Source organism: Geotrypetes seraphini, chromosome 10, assembly GCF_902459505.1.
Source record: "Geotrypetes seraphini chromosome 10, aGeoSer1.1, whole genome shotgun sequence".
NCBI lineage: Eukaryota > Metazoa > Chordata > Amphibia > Gymnophiona > Dermophiidae > Geotrypetes > Geotrypetes seraphini.
This window is the reverse complement of record NC_047093.1, coordinates 78,841,155-78,859,193: the sequence shown is the minus strand read 5'-3', so window position 1 is coordinate 78,859,193 and position 18,039 is coordinate 78,841,155. Positions and strand designations below refer to the sequence as shown.

General features: G+C 42.4%; 1 protein-coding gene across 3 annotated transcripts in view; it reads left to right on the top strand.

Annotated features, from left to right (window-relative positions):
- Window positions 1-18,039, top strand: part of LOC117367420 — a 56,042-nt gene that overhangs the window by 7,369 nt on the left and 30,634 nt on the right. For 2 of the 3 annotated variants that reach the window (XM_033959936.1, XM_033959934.1), the window contains exons 2-4: window positions 11,952-11,993; window positions 12,092-12,124; window positions 13,721-13,827. In XM_033959936.1, coding sequence (XP_033815827.1) covers window positions 11,952-11,993; window positions 12,092-12,124; window positions 13,721-13,827 — 182 coding nt within the window. Of the gene's footprint in view, window positions 1-11,951; window positions 11,994-12,091; window positions 12,125-13,720; window positions 15,184-18,039 lie in introns of those variants that run through there. The other variant, XM_033959933.1, reaches the window with a different exon arrangement.

The window sequence follows — 18,039 nt, the reverse complement described above, 5'->3', positions numbered from 1 at the left end:
CAATCATATCGCTCCTTTTCTTCATGAACTGCTTTAACTGCTGGTTGAGGCCCATGTGAAATTTAAGTTTGGTTGTTTATGGTTCAAGGTATCTTCTGGTGTTATAACTAGCTATCTAGTGGATTCGTTCATATTTGTTAATCCAAAACATTTTAGACGCTCACATGTTCTTTTTACTTTTCCATCTGTTAAAGGATGCAAATTGTAAAAATATCATCAATGCCTTCTGTCCTATCAGGCAGCATCCTGGAATAATGATCTGAACTCTTTAATTGCGAACTCTAGTACTTATCAACAGTTTAGGAGACATCTAAAAACATACTTGTTCGCTAGATTTTTAGGTAACTGAAGCATCTCATCTAATTGTAACTTATTCTTCTTTTGTAAACCGCATAGAACTCAATGGTACTGCAGTATAGAAGTAAATTTTTATGTTATGTAGTATTTGGGTCCCTCTCCTATAAAACCCTAAAATAGATATTTTTTATTTGTTTTTGGCACAAATTTTTTTGATGGCAGCCATCTTGGATTTTTAGTGATCTGATTTTAAATTCTCTTTTTCTACTTCAAAACCGCTTGTTTTGACAAGTGACTGCCTCTGAAGGATGCCCCAGGCCTTTCTAATCCTAGATCCTGCTTCAGCTGTGCAAAGTTGCCAGTTGAGGAACAGCCATGTTCGATGTGTTGTGGGAGGAAGGTATGGGACATTCGGGCTCAGCCCCTAGTCAGTCTTTCAAGGCCTTGGTACCTCTGAAATCCCGGAAGAATCGGTCAAAGGGGAAGAGATTCTGCTCAGACGAACCAAGCAGCGATGGGGCAAAATGCAAGAACGTGGTGGCGGAAGATGCATCTTCTCTTATGCAGTCTGGAGTTATGCAAGGATTCTCAGGTCCCCCCTAATGCAAGGCTTCTTAGATTTTGTCAGCCTTTTATGGAAAGTCTATTTAATGGGATCGGGAAGCATTGTACTGCTTATAGGCACACCTACTCCACCTAGGGAGGATACTTTTCCCAAGCAGGCTTCCCTGCCTCATACCACATTAGCTCCTAGTATTAGTGATTCTTCAGAGCAGAATTGGAATGATTGGAAGTCCCTTTCCATGCCTTTGTTTTCACTGGGCTCTTCTGTGACGGTTTATGTGGGATCCCTTTCGGGGCCCAGTATCGAGGGATCAGGTGCAGCGGTAGATCAAGGTGATGATCCCTCCGTGCATCTGCTTTTCAGGTCAGCTTCAATCTCCAGTGTAATTTCTGACACCCTGTCTATACTGAAGTTTGATGCCCAGCAGCCTTCCACCTTGCAGTGCTCCATAATGTGCGACACTACTACGCGGACAAACATTTTTCCGAAACACCCAGATCTTACCTCTTTGGTCACCAACAGTGGGAGAATCCTGAAGACTCACTTAAGGTGGCCAAAGCTATGTCTCGGCTCTATTCTATGGCTTTGGACTTCGAGCAACTGTTTGTCCAACCAGAGGTGGACTCAGCATTGGCACAAGTGACCAAGCGCACCTCCCTTCCTAGTGAAGTGATGGGGCATGGTAATCAGAGCCCCCAGGTGAGTATAAGCCCTCAGGTAAGTAAATCACTGAATACCTCTACACGGATGGGAAAAGGGGGCAATGTCTGGAAAGCAGTATATACTAATGCTCAAAGTATGGGAAACAAGATTCTGGATCTAGAAGCTGTGATGGAAGAAGATGAGTTGGATATAGTTGCGATCACGGAGACGTAGTTCATGGAGAACCATGACTGTAGTATGTAGTTACACCGGGCTATAATCTGTTCAGGAAAGACAGAGTAGGAAGAAAAGGAGGGGGGAATAGCGTTATACATTAAAGATCATATTAAAGCCACACAATTGCCGGATCTGCAGGGCAAGGAAGGCACTGTGGATCAATTTGGAAAGAGGGAATGGTGAATATATTTACATTGGTGTGATATACAGGTCTCCTTTACAGACGGAAGAAGTGGACAGAGATTTAATAGTAGACATTCAGAATATTTCTAAAAAAAAAGGGGAAGTTTTACTAATAGGTGATTTTAACATGCCGGATATTGATTGGGGTATCCCTACTTCAGGGTCTTCTAGAAGTAGGGAGATCTGGATTCTCTATGTTCCAGCAGTTGGTAGTGGAACCCACGCAGGAAAAGGTCATACTGGATTTAGTGCTTACGAACAGGGAAAGTATTTCTGATGTTATAGTGGGTGATCATCTGGCATCCAGTGATCACTGAATGGTACGGTTTAATATTAAGATGAGTATAGAGGGCTCATTCAAAAGCAAAGGTTATAGACTTTTTTAAAAATTAACTTTGTTCAGATGGGGGAATATGTCAAGGAATTGTCTGGAAGGAGTGGAAATGCAGTGGGCAAAACTGAAAGGAGTACACTTCTCCTTCCGTATTCGCGGGGGATGCGGGCAGAACATAGCCATGAATACCGAAAAACCGCAAATAACTTTTTGCATGTTATTCGCGGTTTTTCGGTAAAATAGACCTGAAAAAGATAGTAAACTGTGAATAATCCAACCTGAGATTTGCTCTGTACAACGCCGGGAGCAGCGATTTCCTTCAGGAACCACCGGGAGCAGTGATTTCCAATGTGAAACACCAGTTTCAGTGACGAAAATTAGTGGGCGGAGTCAGCAGCCGAAAAATTGCTAATAAGCGAATCCGCAGATACGGAGGGAGAGAGAAGTGTAATTGTAAGAGCGACAAACCTTTTTGTGAGGCAAATAAGTAAAGTAAGAGAGAAAGAAGGCTGCTTTGGTTCTCAAAAGTAGTAGCTGAGAAGGTAAGGAATAAGAGGTTAGCTTTCATAAACTACAAAAGATCATAGAAAGAGGAAGACAGGCAAAAATATCTGAAAAAGTTAAGAGGCTGGTCCAGTAGTCAGGAAAGTAAAAATGGAAATGGAAGAAAAAATAGCTGAAATGGTAAAATGGGGAGATTTTTTTTTTTTTTTTAGATATATTAGTGATAGGAAGAAGTACAGAAGTGGTATTGTGAGACTCAAAGGTGAGGGGAGTAATATGTAGAAGCTGATAAAGAAAAGGCTGAATTGCTTAACAAATATTTATGTTCTGTGTTCACGGATGAAGCACTGGGAGCAGGACCACAGAAGACAAACTTGAATAGGAATGGAGGAGTGATAGACACTGATTGATTTTCAGAGGGGTGTGTGAGGAGCTAGCTAAAATAAAAGTACACAAAGCGATGGGGCTAGATGGTGTACATTTGAGGGTGCTGAAGGAATTTAGGGAAGTTCTTGTGGCTCCACTGACTGACCTTTTCAACGAGTCTCTAGAGTCGGGAGTGGTACCGGAGGACTGGAGAAGGGCAGATGTGGTCCCTCTCCACAAAAGTGGAAGTAAGGAAGATGTAGGGAATTATAGGCCGGTGCATCTGACTTCTTTGGAAAGCAAATTAATGGAAACCATTTTAAAACGGAGAATGGTGAAATTTCTGGAATCCTGTGGATTACAGGACCGGAAGCAACATGGATTCACAAGAGGTAGATCTTGTCAGACAAATCTGATCAATTTCTTTGACTGGGTGACCAGAGAATTGGATAGAGGGAGATATGGTGTTTTAGATTTTAGCAAAGTCTTTGACAATGTTCCACAAAGACATCTAATAAATAAACTGAGTGCCCTCGGGATGGGTCCCAAAGTGACGGGCTGGGTCAAGAACTGGTTGAGTTGAAGGCGAGAGAAAGTAGTGATCAATGGAGATCTTTCTGAAGAAAAGGATGTTACCAGTGGTGTGCCTTAAGGTTCTGTTCTTGGGCCTGTTATTTTTAACATTATTTTTACAAATGATATTGCTGCAGGGCTGTCGGGTAAGATTTGCCTCTTTGCGGATGATACCAATGTCTGCAATAGAGTAGATACCCAGGATGGTGTGAATAATACGAAGAAAGACCTGGCAAAGCTTGAAGAATGGTGTGAAATTTGGCAGCTAAAATTTAATGCTAAGAAATGCAAGGTCATGTATTTTGGGCTGCAAAAACCCGAGGCAATGCATTTCAGAGCTTAACTATTCTCTGAGTGAAAAAATATTTCCTCCTTATGGTTTTAAAAGTATTTCCCTGTAACTTCATTGAGTATCCTCAAGTCTTTGTAATTTTTGACAGAGTAAAAAATCGATCCACTTGTACCCGTTCTATACCACTCCGGATTTTGTAAATTTCAATCATATCTCCCATCAGCCATCTCTTTTCAAAGCTGAAGAGCCCTAACCTTTTTAGTCTTTCCTCATAAGAGAGGATTTCCAACCGTTTTATCATCTTGGTCGCTCTTCTTTGAACCTTTTCTAGTTATGCTGTATCTTTCTTGAGATAAAGCAACCAGAACTGAACGCAATACTCCAGGTGAGGTTGCACCATAGAGGAGTGACAGTGTATGCGCTGTTCTGGAAAACCTGAGGTTGGTTTGTTTATTTCAAAACATTTTTAACCACCTATAACTAAGCGATTTACAGCATAAAACATTCACAATGATTCAGAGAGCAGCATATAACAATACTTTCAGTGCACACATTTAACCCACTGAAAATAGCAGGGAGCTACAGTAGGATTACATATCAATTGTTAATGAATCAAGAGCATTATTCATTGTTCAGATTCCTGCAGGTGTGGTTCGTGCAAGAGAGAAATAAAGGCACACCAATAAGTGGGCCTATTCTCCAAACTCAAGCTACCAAAATTGACATGGTAACCAATGTTAATCTCTCAAAGCAAGTAAAGATTAGACAGCATTTCAAAAATCATCATGCTAATTTGCAAGTCAGCATTTCAGGTGAAAGCTGATTATCCAAATGCATTGTCATCTCAGTTAAAAAATGTATCAATGAAAATTATTGCGATGAACAAATATATAATTGTGACAAGACAGCGCTATTCACAAAGCTTCTTTTATAACTTTAGCTATGAAAAAGATTGAACATTACACTTTAAAAAAAGTTAATAGCAGAGTCATGAGGTGGTGTGTTGTTTTTTTTTGGGTAACATGAATATTTTATATCATAAACATTCACTGCTTCTAATTAGCCAGTTCAGTAACCCTCTCTGCTTTAAGCATTTGAATAAAACTAAATTGCTAGTTATATACAAGAGCAGCAAAAATGCTTGGATGACAAGGAGCATCTTCAAAAATTGGTTACATAAGCATTTTGTTTTAGCCCTTCAAAAACATCTTTGCAAGAAGAAACTTCCTGCCAAAGCACTGTTAATTTTGGACAACTGCCTGGTGCATTCTTCATTTGAACTGCTTGTGTCAAATGATGGACTGATTTGGGTGATCTGTCTACCCGATAACGCAGCCTCCAAGATACAACCTTTTGGACCAGTGAATAATATAGATTGTAAAGTTAATTATCAAAATGCACTAATATCCATCATGATATCATTCGAGTCATCCAGTGTTGCAAAAATCCTGAAAGACTTGGGCTCCATTTACTAAGGTGCGTTAGGGCATTAACGTGCGGAATAGCGCGTGCTGAATTGCTGCGTGCGCTAGAATTTAATGCCAGCATTGAGCTGGCGTTAGTTCTAGCTGCGTAGCGTGCAGTAATATCCTGTGTGCGCTAAAAAGTCTAGCGCACCTTAGTAGAAGGAGCCCTTGAACTTAAATTGTGCATTTTGGTTCAAAAAGCCTGGGGTTGCATGAAGCAAAAATCAATAGAAAACTATCTGACAAAAGCCCTAGGACTAGCTTATTCCACATGCGATATGCCTGTTAAAAATGCCAGCTCACCAGATTTTGATATGAAAATTGAAGGCTTCACTACTTGCCTTGGATTAGCAGCATGGAATGTTGCTACTATTTGGATTTTTGACAAGTACTTGTGAAGATGAGATAGTGGTCTAAATGGCCCATTGGTCTTATCTAGTAAGGTTATTTCTTATGTTCTTATGACATACTGCTAACAACAAACCAAACTACAGCAGGCAAAAGCAAAACATCTGCTTCATTTCAGGAATTTAAATTAGATACCTCACCTGAAATTATAAGTGAATGACTTGAACTGGAAAGGCTGAACAGATTGCAGCTATACTCACTCGAGAAACGTACAGAGAGAGGAGACATGATTGAAACGTTTAAATATATCACGGGCCGCATCGAGGTGGAAGATGATATCTTCTTTCTTAAAGGTCCCTCGGCCACAAGAGGGCACCCACTGAAAATCAGGGGTGGGAAATTTCATGGTGACACCAGGAAGTTCTTCTTCACCGAAAGGGTGGTTGCTCATTGGAATGAACTTCCACTTCAGGTGATTGAGGCCAGCAGCGTGCCAGATTTTAAAAGGAAATGGGATACACATCTCTAGGGGGGTAAAATCAAGGGGGGTGGGTCATTAGAGTGGGCAGACTTGATGGGCTATGGCCCTTTTCTGCTGTCATCTTCTATGTTTCTATTTTTCTATGGTCTATGACCTAGACCAACTGCTCTCGCCCACTACCTATGGGGAATTTATGAAACGCCTAAAAACATACCTGTTCCAGAAATACCTAAACAACTGACCCGCTCCCCCCTCTCCTCCCCTTAAGCCGCCTGAATTTACTGCACTGTTATAAATATAATATGTTATCTTCATCTTGTCGTATATATAATATGTTACCTTCATCTTGTCGTAATTTTTCGCTGCCAGTTATTCCTAACAGGTCCTGTCGGAAATTATCTTCTAAAATGTACATCTTATATTTTACTCAACAAATTGTAACTCTATACTAATGCGTCTTAAGGTCTTTGCTCTCTGTATTTCCTCTGATTATCTGCATATTGTATTTCGCTGCATATCCAGCTCTCCTGATTGTAAACCGCCTAGAAGTCGCAAGATTGTGGCGGTATAGAAGAATAAAGTTATTATTATTATTATTACTGTCTTACTAGACTGATCACACAGACATCCCAGCAGAGTAGTGAGGCAGCCTGGGTTGGGGGGACTTCACATAAAAGGTTCCAGGTACACATCATAACCCCCTTATATTGTACACAGAGTCATTTAGGAATAGAAGAAAAAAAAAAGTGCTGTACCCAACCAAATATCCCTACAATAGCCCTTATAACCACAGCTGTCACCTATATGTGGGTTTAATAGGTGTTTTGTGGTTGGGGAACTCGCACTTTCCACCACAAATGTACCAGTTAAACTGGGATATGGGCTAGACTTGTGTCCCCTTTTCTATATTTTACTGCATTGACCATTAGGCTAACCCAGGGACCTGCTTGCTGCTTTAAGAGGAATGGCCATTGTATCTACAATTGTCAGAGTCTGGTATGTACTGTCACTTTCTGCATCTTGCCCTTCCAAATATTTTACCAAAAACTTTCTGCCACAGTTAGCGTTTGAGAATGTGAAAATGTTGCTTTAGTCTGCGCACTATCAGTTAGGCCTACAACACTGGTGGCTCCCCCATCAACATCCTCTTGATCGCTGCCAAGATAGTTTTCATTATCCTGTCCTGTCAACTACTTCCTCTGTAAGGAATTCAATGGCGAAGTATATACATAGAAAAATAGAAACATAGAAGATGACAGCAGAAAAGGGCCATAGCCCATCAAGTCTGCCCACAGTAGGCTCCCAGACACCCAAATGGCTTGTTCTTGTGGTTTTTTGCCCTTGGATATTTTATTGCTTGAAAATGGCCCTTAAAGAAAGACGCACTGAGCACAAAAACGTCTAAAATAGGGCAATTTTTGAAATTAAAAGATAAAGACTTTTTCTGATTTTTAAATGCCCCCACGTTGTACTCATGCTGTGCTGTTCAACATACTTTTGGCTCTAGTGCGTTCACCATTCCAACTCCTGTTCCAGCCTGACAGTTATGTATTGTACATGCTAATGAAAATGCTTCTTGTCATCAGCAACTAGAGACAAGTGGATTATTCCATCAAGTTTATTAAGTGGAGATAGAGAACAGAATTCTCATATAAGATAGTATGCTCCTTGGATGCTTGATTTGTTCTCTGTCTCAGCAGATAGTGGATGGGCCTTCCCAAGCTCCTGGTTTAATTTAAGAACATAAGCAGTGCCTCCGCTGGGTCAGACCTGTGGTCCATCGCGCCCAGCAGCCCGCTCACGCGGCGGCCCAACAGGTCCAGGACCTGTGCAGTAATCCTCTATCTATACCCTTCTATCCCCTTCTCCATCAGGAAATTGTCCAATCCTTTCTTAAACCCCAGTACTGTACTCTGCCCTATTACGTCCTCTGGAAGCGCATTCTAGGTGTCCACCACACGTTGAGTAAAGAAGAACTTCCTGGCATTTGTTTTGAATCTGTCCCCTTTCAACTTTTCCGAATGCCCTCTTGTTCTTATATTTTTTGAAAGTTTAAAGAATCTGTTACTCTCTACTCTCTCTATGCCCTTTATGATCTTGTAAGTCTCTATCATATATCATATTCTTGTTTGACTAGTTCAGTTGAGCTGGGGGAACTAAAGCTTTGGCAATACCTAGTTTAGGGGCACAAGATCATTCCTCCCCTCGCCATCTCCTCCTGCTGCGTTTTTTCTCTTTATCCTCACAGCTTAAAAAAAAAAAAAAAATCTCAGCTGGAGCTGGTCCAGTCATCAAAGAAGAGCTAACAGGCATCAGTGTGTTTGCTGTGCAAATGTATTGGAAGGGGTAACTACTGCCTTCTAGACATAGAAACTGGCCCTTCAGTGCTTTCCTGAGAGCATGAGTACACCTTTAGATTTTATTATCTCTTGGGGTGTAACATGGGGCCATTTTCCTGATTTCTTGTATGGCAGCAGAGACAGTTAGATTCTGCTTGCATTTTGGAAAGCACGGAGCAACTTCAAGTCGGTCTTAAAACTGCTTGGCAGGACAAAAGCAGTCCAGTTTGGAACCCAAAGCAGCCAGGCCATCAAGTTACTATGCAGAGGATGTTTGACCTGCTCAGCGATGTTTCTCTCGCCTTCTTTGTTCTGCAGCATCAGCCGCAGCCATTTTGAGTCTGTGAGGTGAAGGGGCCCTCGGGTGAGTGCTCCCACTTTTCTGTTTCTGATTTCTGGTGCTGCTTCTGCTGTTTCTCATTCTGGGACTACTGGGTCCTTATTTTTTGGGACTCTGTTTTATTCTTAGCCTTTCCTCTACAGTTTCTGCTTTGAATGTATCGGTCTTTTTTAAGGGAGAGATCCCTTCCCTTTTCTGAGGCCCAGCAGCCTGGCCCTGTTATTTGTGCTGACATTACATCTAAGAGGAGGCCAGTGGGCCCGAATGGTGGAGATTGAGGTTCTCACCCTCTTTACCTAGCCAGTCAATAGAGGGCATTTCTGCGGCTTCAGTGAAGTATTTGCTGTATGAGGAGGGGGAGATGGCACAGAATGAGTCTGTTTATCCCACTGTGGTGAGGGTGTTGCATTACCAAGGTCCTTATCCTAGTGGCTCTGGAACCCCAGGGTGTGACTACTGCTATTCCTAAGATGGCCAGTATCAGAAAGCCTCCTAAGTCTTTTTCAGTACATGAAGCTGTGCAATGGGCCACACTTAACTCTGGTCTCAGGATCATGGTGCTTATATCCTGTGTCCCAGGATAGCCTGAATCATTTAAATTACCAAGGTGGATGCCTTGGTTGTGGCAATCACCAAGAAAGCTACGTGTTTCGTGGAAAGGAGGATAGCTTTCAAGGTCATTCAGGATAGGAAACTGGAGTCCCCTCCGAGACTGTCTTCTCAGGTTTCGGCTCTCTTGCTCAAAGCGGCGATTTGTAGTTCTTATGCGGTTTGAGCTAGTTTCAGCTGGGTACAGTAGGTAGCTGATGCTGTTTCTCTTTTGAATACTCAAGATGCAGATGATTTTCTGGCCATTGGGTCAGAATTGGCTCAACTAGCTGATTCTTTGTATGATTTCATCAGGGCCTCTGCTAAGCAGATGGCACTTGTGGTGCTTGCTAGCCAGTTACTCTGGCTGTGCCATTAAGTAGCTACACGTTTGCAATTTGGAGAGGACCTGGGAGACATATCTAAGAGCTCCTTTCCTGGACACACTCTGCAGTATTTCAAAAGGTGCAGTTCCAGCCCAGACAGCCCTTTTGACAAGACAAACAGGCCTCTAGATGTGCAGCAAGGTCCTCTCCAGCCCCTTGCAATGATGAGGTGCAGGCTCACTCTTTGCAGAGATGATAGGAAGGTGTCCAGTATGATTTTACTGCAGACCAATGAGTCATAGAGGTTATAAGAGATGGGTGCAAGTTAGAATTCTCCTCTCAAATCGTAGATTTTTCCTTTGAATCCCTGTGCAAGGCATTTCTGTCTAATCTCTGGTCATCTGGTTATTGCACAAGCTGGGAGCAGGTCTGCCTGTTCCTCCCAGTGGACAGTATCAGAGTCACTACATCTTTGTGTAATATCAAAGAAGGGTGACTCCTTCTGCCCTGTGTTTGAACTGAAGCACCTCAACAGAGGTCTGCGAGTCAGGCATTTCTGAACTGATCTCTGTGCTCAGTGATGGCAGTGGGGTGGCCAGGGGAATTCCTGAGCTTGCTGGCACTGAAGGAGGCAGCTCCTCCTACCTGAAGACATCCCCCCCCCCCGACAATTGCAGAGGCAGGAGAGAGCACAACCCTTCCTGCCCGAAGACAACCCCCCCCCCCCTGATGTTTGCCAGCAGGAGGGTTCCCAACCCCTCATGCCGGAAGGCCCTCCCTGCTAACACCCCCTCTCAGACCCTCCCTCACAACCCCTCCGCCCCGCGCCCCCCCCCCCCCCCCACTAACCCTACTAGTTGGCCGGTCGGCCGGGTCTTCCTACCTTCTGGTCAGCAGGCCCGCCTCCATCGACATGAGGCAGGCCCTGACAGCGACAGCTGCTGATCGCTTCAACAGAAATAGACCTCGCACTACTTGGTTTCTGGTATGAAATATATTTATTAGCAATAAATGAAAGTCAGCAAAAGAAACTGAAATGCAGCACTCAGGGCGGATAAGGATAATATACATACAATGTCCTGCCAGCTGAACATCTCCTTCTCTAGTTCAGCAGCCAGAACTTTGATTTATAAGGAAGGAATAAGCTAAATATTGCAGTATTGAGGCTTGTATGGATGCTGCGGGGTTAATAGTCGCGGGGATGGGGCAGGGACAGTGGTTGCGGAGACTGGGACAAATTTTTTCCCCGTGTTATTCTCTAGTGTTGATGTCCCTGTACAAGTCATTGGTGAGGCCCACTTAATGGGGCTTATGCCTAAAGACATACGAGAAGCGATAGAAGACCTGAATCTATCTATTCATGCAGACATTTAAATACTTGAAAGGTATTTCAAATCTTTTCCAGAGAAGGGAAAATGGTAAAATTTAGACAACATGAATTTAGGTTACGGAGTGGAAGACTGAGGAGTAATTTTAGGAATGGTAAAACTCTGAACCCAGTGAGAGTTCACTGAGAAAAGGGGAGAGTTTATTCTAAACAATTGTTCATTAAAGGAACAAGTGTCTCAACTCAACTTCCACTCCTGAGTATACTACTACAGATGTTACCATGTCATATATAATTTTATAAGAATGTTATTAAATTGTTAATAAATCAAGAAAATATGACTACTATAGTGATTATAGAATGGTAATTTATTATTCTAATTAAGGGCTCCTTTTACAAAGCTGTGTTAAGCTTTTTTATTGCCAGCTGTGGCAGTATTAGCTCTGACGCTCATACAGCCAGAGATTAAAAAAAAAGCCTAATATGGCTTAATAAAAAGGGGGGAGGGGGTAAAATTATACTTTAATTCATTATTTTAAAGTTTTTAACAAAGTGCACATAAGCTGAAAATGTAGATTAAAATTGAATTAATTTATTTAAAATGTTCAAAATACAATAAGTAGTTTAAAAGATGAAAACTTCAACTATTAAATTCAGCTAAATTTTTTTTCAAACTATTGCTGCTTTCTCAAGCTTTACAGGGTCTTACAACAGAAGTTTTTAATATCACAACCTTCTTCCAGATTGCTGTACCAGAAACAACAGATGTCTGACCACAATATCAGATAAGTGACAATTGTATTATTATATGGCTTCCTTTAAATTTTCTCCAGAATAAAGTGTTGAAAGAATTTAATTCTTTTCTCAATTTTAATATCCTCACAGGTGAGCCTACTGTCAACCTTTACAATTCCATGTAAGTATGAAATGTTTTAAATCAGGGGTGTCCAACCTTTTGGCTTCCCTGGGCCGCATTGGCCGAAAAAAATGTTTCTGTGGCCGCACAAATGTGCAAACGCTGCAGCAAGACAGAGGAGGGAGGCGGCAAGATGGTAAACACCCGGGGGCAGCAGAGGAAAATACTGCATCGCCCTCGACCGGGGCTGTACAAAATACTTCACGGGAGGTTGGACACCCCTGTTTTAAATGTTTCTGCATCTCAGTTCCTTTTCTTTAGCTCAAGTGAAATCTATAAGAATTTTCCTCTAACAGTACGAGTATGTTATATGTATTGTGCATTTGTAAATCTGACTTATCTCTTCCAGCTGCTCTTTCTTTCTACTTCACTGGGGCCCTTCTTATGTCTTCCAGGAGTTTTACTTCAAGTACCCGTTACTAGCTTTAAGTAAAAATAGAATAGAAAGATACTTAGAGAATGACATGGGAACAAATTTTGTCTCTGCATGTCCCATCCCTGCAAACCATCTGAGCCCATCCACACAAGCCTCAAATAATTATGATTTTATATTGAAATTATTTTATTAAAGTATAAAAAGAAACAATATTCTGTAGAAATATCCCCTACACTATTGAGAAAATTGAAGCATATAGTATCATAGCGTGTGGTGGCGTTCCCCATGCCCTCCTCTCCAAATCCCCCCCACACCTTACTCCCCCCCATGCCACATTCATGCATTCCTTCCCCCCCCCCCCCCCGTACCTTTAATTCCTCGCCAGCGAAAGCAACTTCTCCGGCCTGCAGCTTGCGCAAGCACCTCTCTCCCTTTCCTCTGTAAAGCTCTGTTAACTCATCTGTCCACCTATTCCTGACTCTCTTTAATTCATCACTCTCCAAACAGCTCAATCATTTGTCCGCTCCTTTCTTCTCCCTCTTCCTCATTCAATTCTCCTCTATTTAGATCGCTCACACTGTCTTCTCTATAGAGAAAACTTCCTCTTACCTCCACCTCTCCTCCCCAGTCCCCCCAAATACTAGCATCCGTAATCCCCCAACCTTGTAAGATTCATCAGTAGAAAAGATCCTCTTGGTTTACTAACCTGTCCAGTTGCATCATTTCTACTATTCCACCTTAGACCCTAATACTTAGTCTCCAGCCACCTCTCTTCCTCATTCTATCGCCACTTGCTGTATTTGTCCTAAGCATTCTTCTGTTCATCACCATTTTGATCACTACCATCTGTGATTTAAACAAAATAAAGCAGCCTGCAGAGGATCGTCGTCAGCTGTAGCGATCCTAGCAGGCTCTGCTGCAGTCCCGCCCCTCCTCTGATGTGCGGGACCGCGGCAGAGGAACTGTGCTGAGGAGGCTACAGCAACCTGCTAGGATCGCTACAGCTGACTGGCGATCCTCTGCATGCTGCTTTAATGTCCAAAGCTCGTCTTCCTCCTGAGTTCCCAGATGCATGTGAAGAGCAGCAGTGATTACGCCAGCGGCAGGCAGGGTGCAGACAGGGATGGAACGGTGGGCTAAATCTCAGCGACAGCAGGAATTGTCTGGCGGGCCAAATTTTATTGCACCACAGTACAGAGTTTGATATGTCTGCTCTACAGCGATCCATGGGCTCAGTTGTGGGCATGCGTCCGATCAGATCATTTGAATGCAGGAACTGTTGTGAATTGGTCGCCTGTCAAGATTCGGCCAAGGATTGCCCAGATCGGTGAGTTTAGTGAATCCAGCCCTTTATTTCCCTTTCTGTTCAGAAGTCTGGGTGGTGCTGTCAATCCACACTCAATTCACAAGCAATCAGTGCTATTTCTATCAAGAAGAAATAACTATCTTCTTCAAAAATCTGAACAAGTTCTTCAGGTTCCTCTTTTTATTTCTACTAAATTTAAGCAACTCAGGAACCTAAACTACTTTTAAACCACACCTATAAACCTTCTCAGCTCACCAATGTTCACATTCACCAAATGAATCACTCTTTTAAGGAGAATTCCTAAACTGCACCTTTCTGCCAGTTTGTGGTTTGGGTACTGTGTGGATGTGCTAACTGAAAAACAAGCAGACAACACAGACTCAGCTACTACCACTGACCGTCTGCATCCAACCTCTCACTTTAAAAAAAAAAACAAAAACAAATGCCACATTCTAATCTCCATTTTGAAAACTAGAAATGGAAAGTTAAGAAAATAGCCAAATAATCTCAATAGCCAAAGTGAATGTTAATAAAAACTTTTCCACAACACATAAGCCAATCCAGCCAGCCACTCCATATTTACAAAAATTTTAAAAATTCAAAACATTAAAGAACGCAGCATATTTTTCTCATAAAAAGGAGCAAAATGTAATCCAGAAGCCCCAACATTACCTTAGAAAAATGTTCAATTTTGATAAATGTAAAATTGATTAAAAAAGAAAAATTAGAGTCCCTGCTATAACATGCACTGACAAGAGTGCAATAAAATGATCCAGAAGGCCTATTTTCCTCTCAAAACCTGAAAAATCAGCGTTCCCACAGAGGTAAACTTTTGAATATATATTTTTTTTTCACACCATTTACACTATGAAGAACTAAGACTAATACTGGGAAGGCTTGTAAAGTTTGTCCTGTATAAGGCAACTCGGCTTAGGATAGGCTGGAGAGTGCTTTGACAGAAACTCCAGTAATTTAGAACATGAGAACAGTTCTGGGCAGACTTTTATGGTCTGTGTCCCACAGATGACAGAATGGTTCAGATAGGCTGGAGTGGGCTTTGATGGCAACTCTTGTAGTTGGAACCTAGGAACAGTGCCCAGTGGTCTGTGTCCCAGAAACACCAAAGAAAGATAATTTAATGATCAATTGATAATGTGTGAATGTTGGGCAGACTGGATGGACTGGATTGCTTTATCTGCCGCCATTTACTATGTTGTTATAGCATATTAAACATCTTAAGGATTCTTCCAAATGGCTAATTAATCAAACTACACTATTATGAGGTTCCATACTTAATTATTTTTCCTATTAATTAATTTTATTTAATTAATTTTATATCCTGTTCTCCCCAAGAAGCTCAGAACAGGTTACAAGTAAACATACTCGGAGGGGCGTAATCAAAAGAAACGTCCAAGTCTGATTTGGACATAGGGCACTAGTCATCCAAAGTTGGCAGCAGCAAAATGTCTATTCTCAAAGTACGTCCAAAATTTTTTTGGGGGAAAATCATCTATCTATACGTCTAGGCTTTTGATCATCCAGACCGCCACTACATCTATCTTTATACCATATTCTCGACCAAAAATTCGTCAAAGTCTGAAACGGCCAGAATAAGATCTTTTGGACGTGGGCAGGGCCAGAATTGTGATGGACTGGCCACCCAGATATGGCAACAAACCAGTGGGGCACCTTACAGGACACTGCTGTGAACTTCACAAAAAGGGTGCCACATGGATTCACTAGGGGCAGATCACGCCATCCAATCTCATCAGCTTCTTTGATTGGGTGACAGGAAAGCTAGACTCGGGAGAGTCTCTGGACATAGTATACTTGGATTTCAGTAAAGCTTTTGACAGTGTCTCACACTGTAGACTATTAAACAAGATGAAATCGATGGGGTTAGGTGAGAAACTAACAGCATGGGTCAACGATTGGCTGAGTGGAAGACTTCAGAAAGTGGTGGTCAATGGCACCCTCTCTGAGACATCGGAGGTGACTAGCGGAGTGCCGCAGGGCTCAGTCCTGGGACCATCCCTTTTTAACATATTCATAAGGGACTTGACCCGAGGGCTTCAGGGTAAAGTAGCGCTGTTCGCCGCCGCCGCCAAACTGTGTAATATAGTGAGTGGAAGCAATCTCACGGAAGGTATGACGCAGGATCTGATCAAGTTGGAAAACTGGTCCTCGACATGGCAGCTGGGCTTCAACGCTAAGAAGTGTAAGGTCATGCATCTCGGCAGCAGAAATCCATGCAGAACATATTCCTTGAATGGAGAAACACTAGCTAGGACTTCAGAAGAACGGGACTTGGGAGTGATCATCAGTGCAGACATGAAGGCTGCCAAACAAATGGAGAAGGCCTCATCCAAGGCAAGGCAAATGATGGGATGTATCAATAGAAGCTTCGTCAGCCGCAAACCTGAAGTCATAATGCCACTGTATAGAACCATGGTGAGACCTCATCTGGAGTACTGTGTGCAATTCTGGAGGCCACATTACTGTAAAGATGTGCTTCGAGCTGAGTCGGTCCAGCGAATGGCCACTAGGAAGGTCTCCGGACTCAAGGGTCTCTCATACGAGGAAAGACTGGGCAAATTGCAGCTCTACTCTCTAGAGGAGTGCAGGGAAAGGGGTGACATGATTGAGACTTTTAAGTACGTCACAGGTCGTGTCGAGGTGGAAAACGATATATTCTTTCCCAAGGGACCCTCAGTCACAAGGGGGCACCCGCTCAAACTCAGAGGAGGGAAATTTAGTGGTGACACCAGGAAGCATTTCTTCACAGAAAGAGTGGTAGATCACTGGAACAAACTTCCGGTGCAGGTAATCGTGGCCACAAGCGTGCTCGACTTTAAGAATAAATGGGACATCCACGTGGGTCGAGCAGCACTCAGACTTAATGGGGTGGGTCAGTAGAGTGGGCAGACTTGATGGGCTGCAGCCCTTTTCTGACGTCACCTTTCTATGTTTCTATGTTTCTATATAAACATCTCACCACAACTCACTTATAGTTTATGGTGAGCCCCGCCCCAAAACAGCCCCTAAACCCACTATACATACCTATCTACAACCCCAATAACCCTTATGGCTGCAAGTGGCATCTATATGGCAGTACAATAGGGTTTGTTGGTTTTTTTTGGGGTTTTTTTGGGGGGGGGGTTGATGGCCTCATATTTTCCACCATTGATGCAGTGGTTGGAGTGGCTTATAGGCCTGGGTCCTCCTCTCTATGGTTCACTAGCCCACCCCCCAGACTATGTAAGCCATCTCTGTGCAGTTCTGCTAGGCTTTCCTATGCCTGGTGCTGATGTTCCAGAGACAGGTATGTACATTTTTATTCTGAACTTTGTGGGGGTGTGAAGGGGTGTTGGGGGTGTGTGAAGGGGTCTTTACTTTGTCCCTGCAGTGGTTCTCTGTCACTTTGGATACTTTTTGGGCACTTATACGTGTCTTTACATTGTCTAACTCACAACATATAAGGTCCGTAGGCAGTCTCGTCAAACCTTTGATCCTTGCAGGACGGCTAGGTCAGCCCAGATCAGCCCACATACCGCCCTAACCACTCCTCCAAAAACACCCCTTTCAGCTCTGGGCGCACAGTGGGATTCAGAGGCCTAAAATGTCTCTGAATACATCTAAAAAGCCATTTCGATTTTCAGCACTTGGATGACCTGTCTTTTAGATTGTCCAAGTGCCAACTTGGACAGGTTTTTAGACGTATTTCAGTTTTGATTATGAGCCCCATAACATAAAGACAAATTGTCCAAGGTTAGCATACAGAGCGGGTTATTTGTTAACGTATATAATATATAGACCGAACGGGTTACAATTTGCCATACTTATTAACAGTGTGTTCATCCTAATTTGATATACATAGAGGATCTTAGTTTAATATATAGGTTAACTTACATAGTAGACATTTCTTTTGTAATCATAACAGGCATTATGCGGGGGGACAGGGTGGAAGAAGTAAGTTTTTATTGCTTTCCTAAAGTTCAGACGTCCTTTGGCCATTATTGTTATAGGAAAATTTTACATACTTTGCAATTTCTAATGTGGCTTCATAAAATGGGTGGGGTTGGATTTGTTTTTTCAGTTGATGTCTTTGCCTTTCTTTTATTTGAATTTGGGTCACAGATCAAACCTCCTGGAGAAGTACTTTGTAGAGAGCAGTATTGATGATTGGTCTTTGGTCCCTACTTTGAGGGATGATTTCCTCTTATTTATTATTTT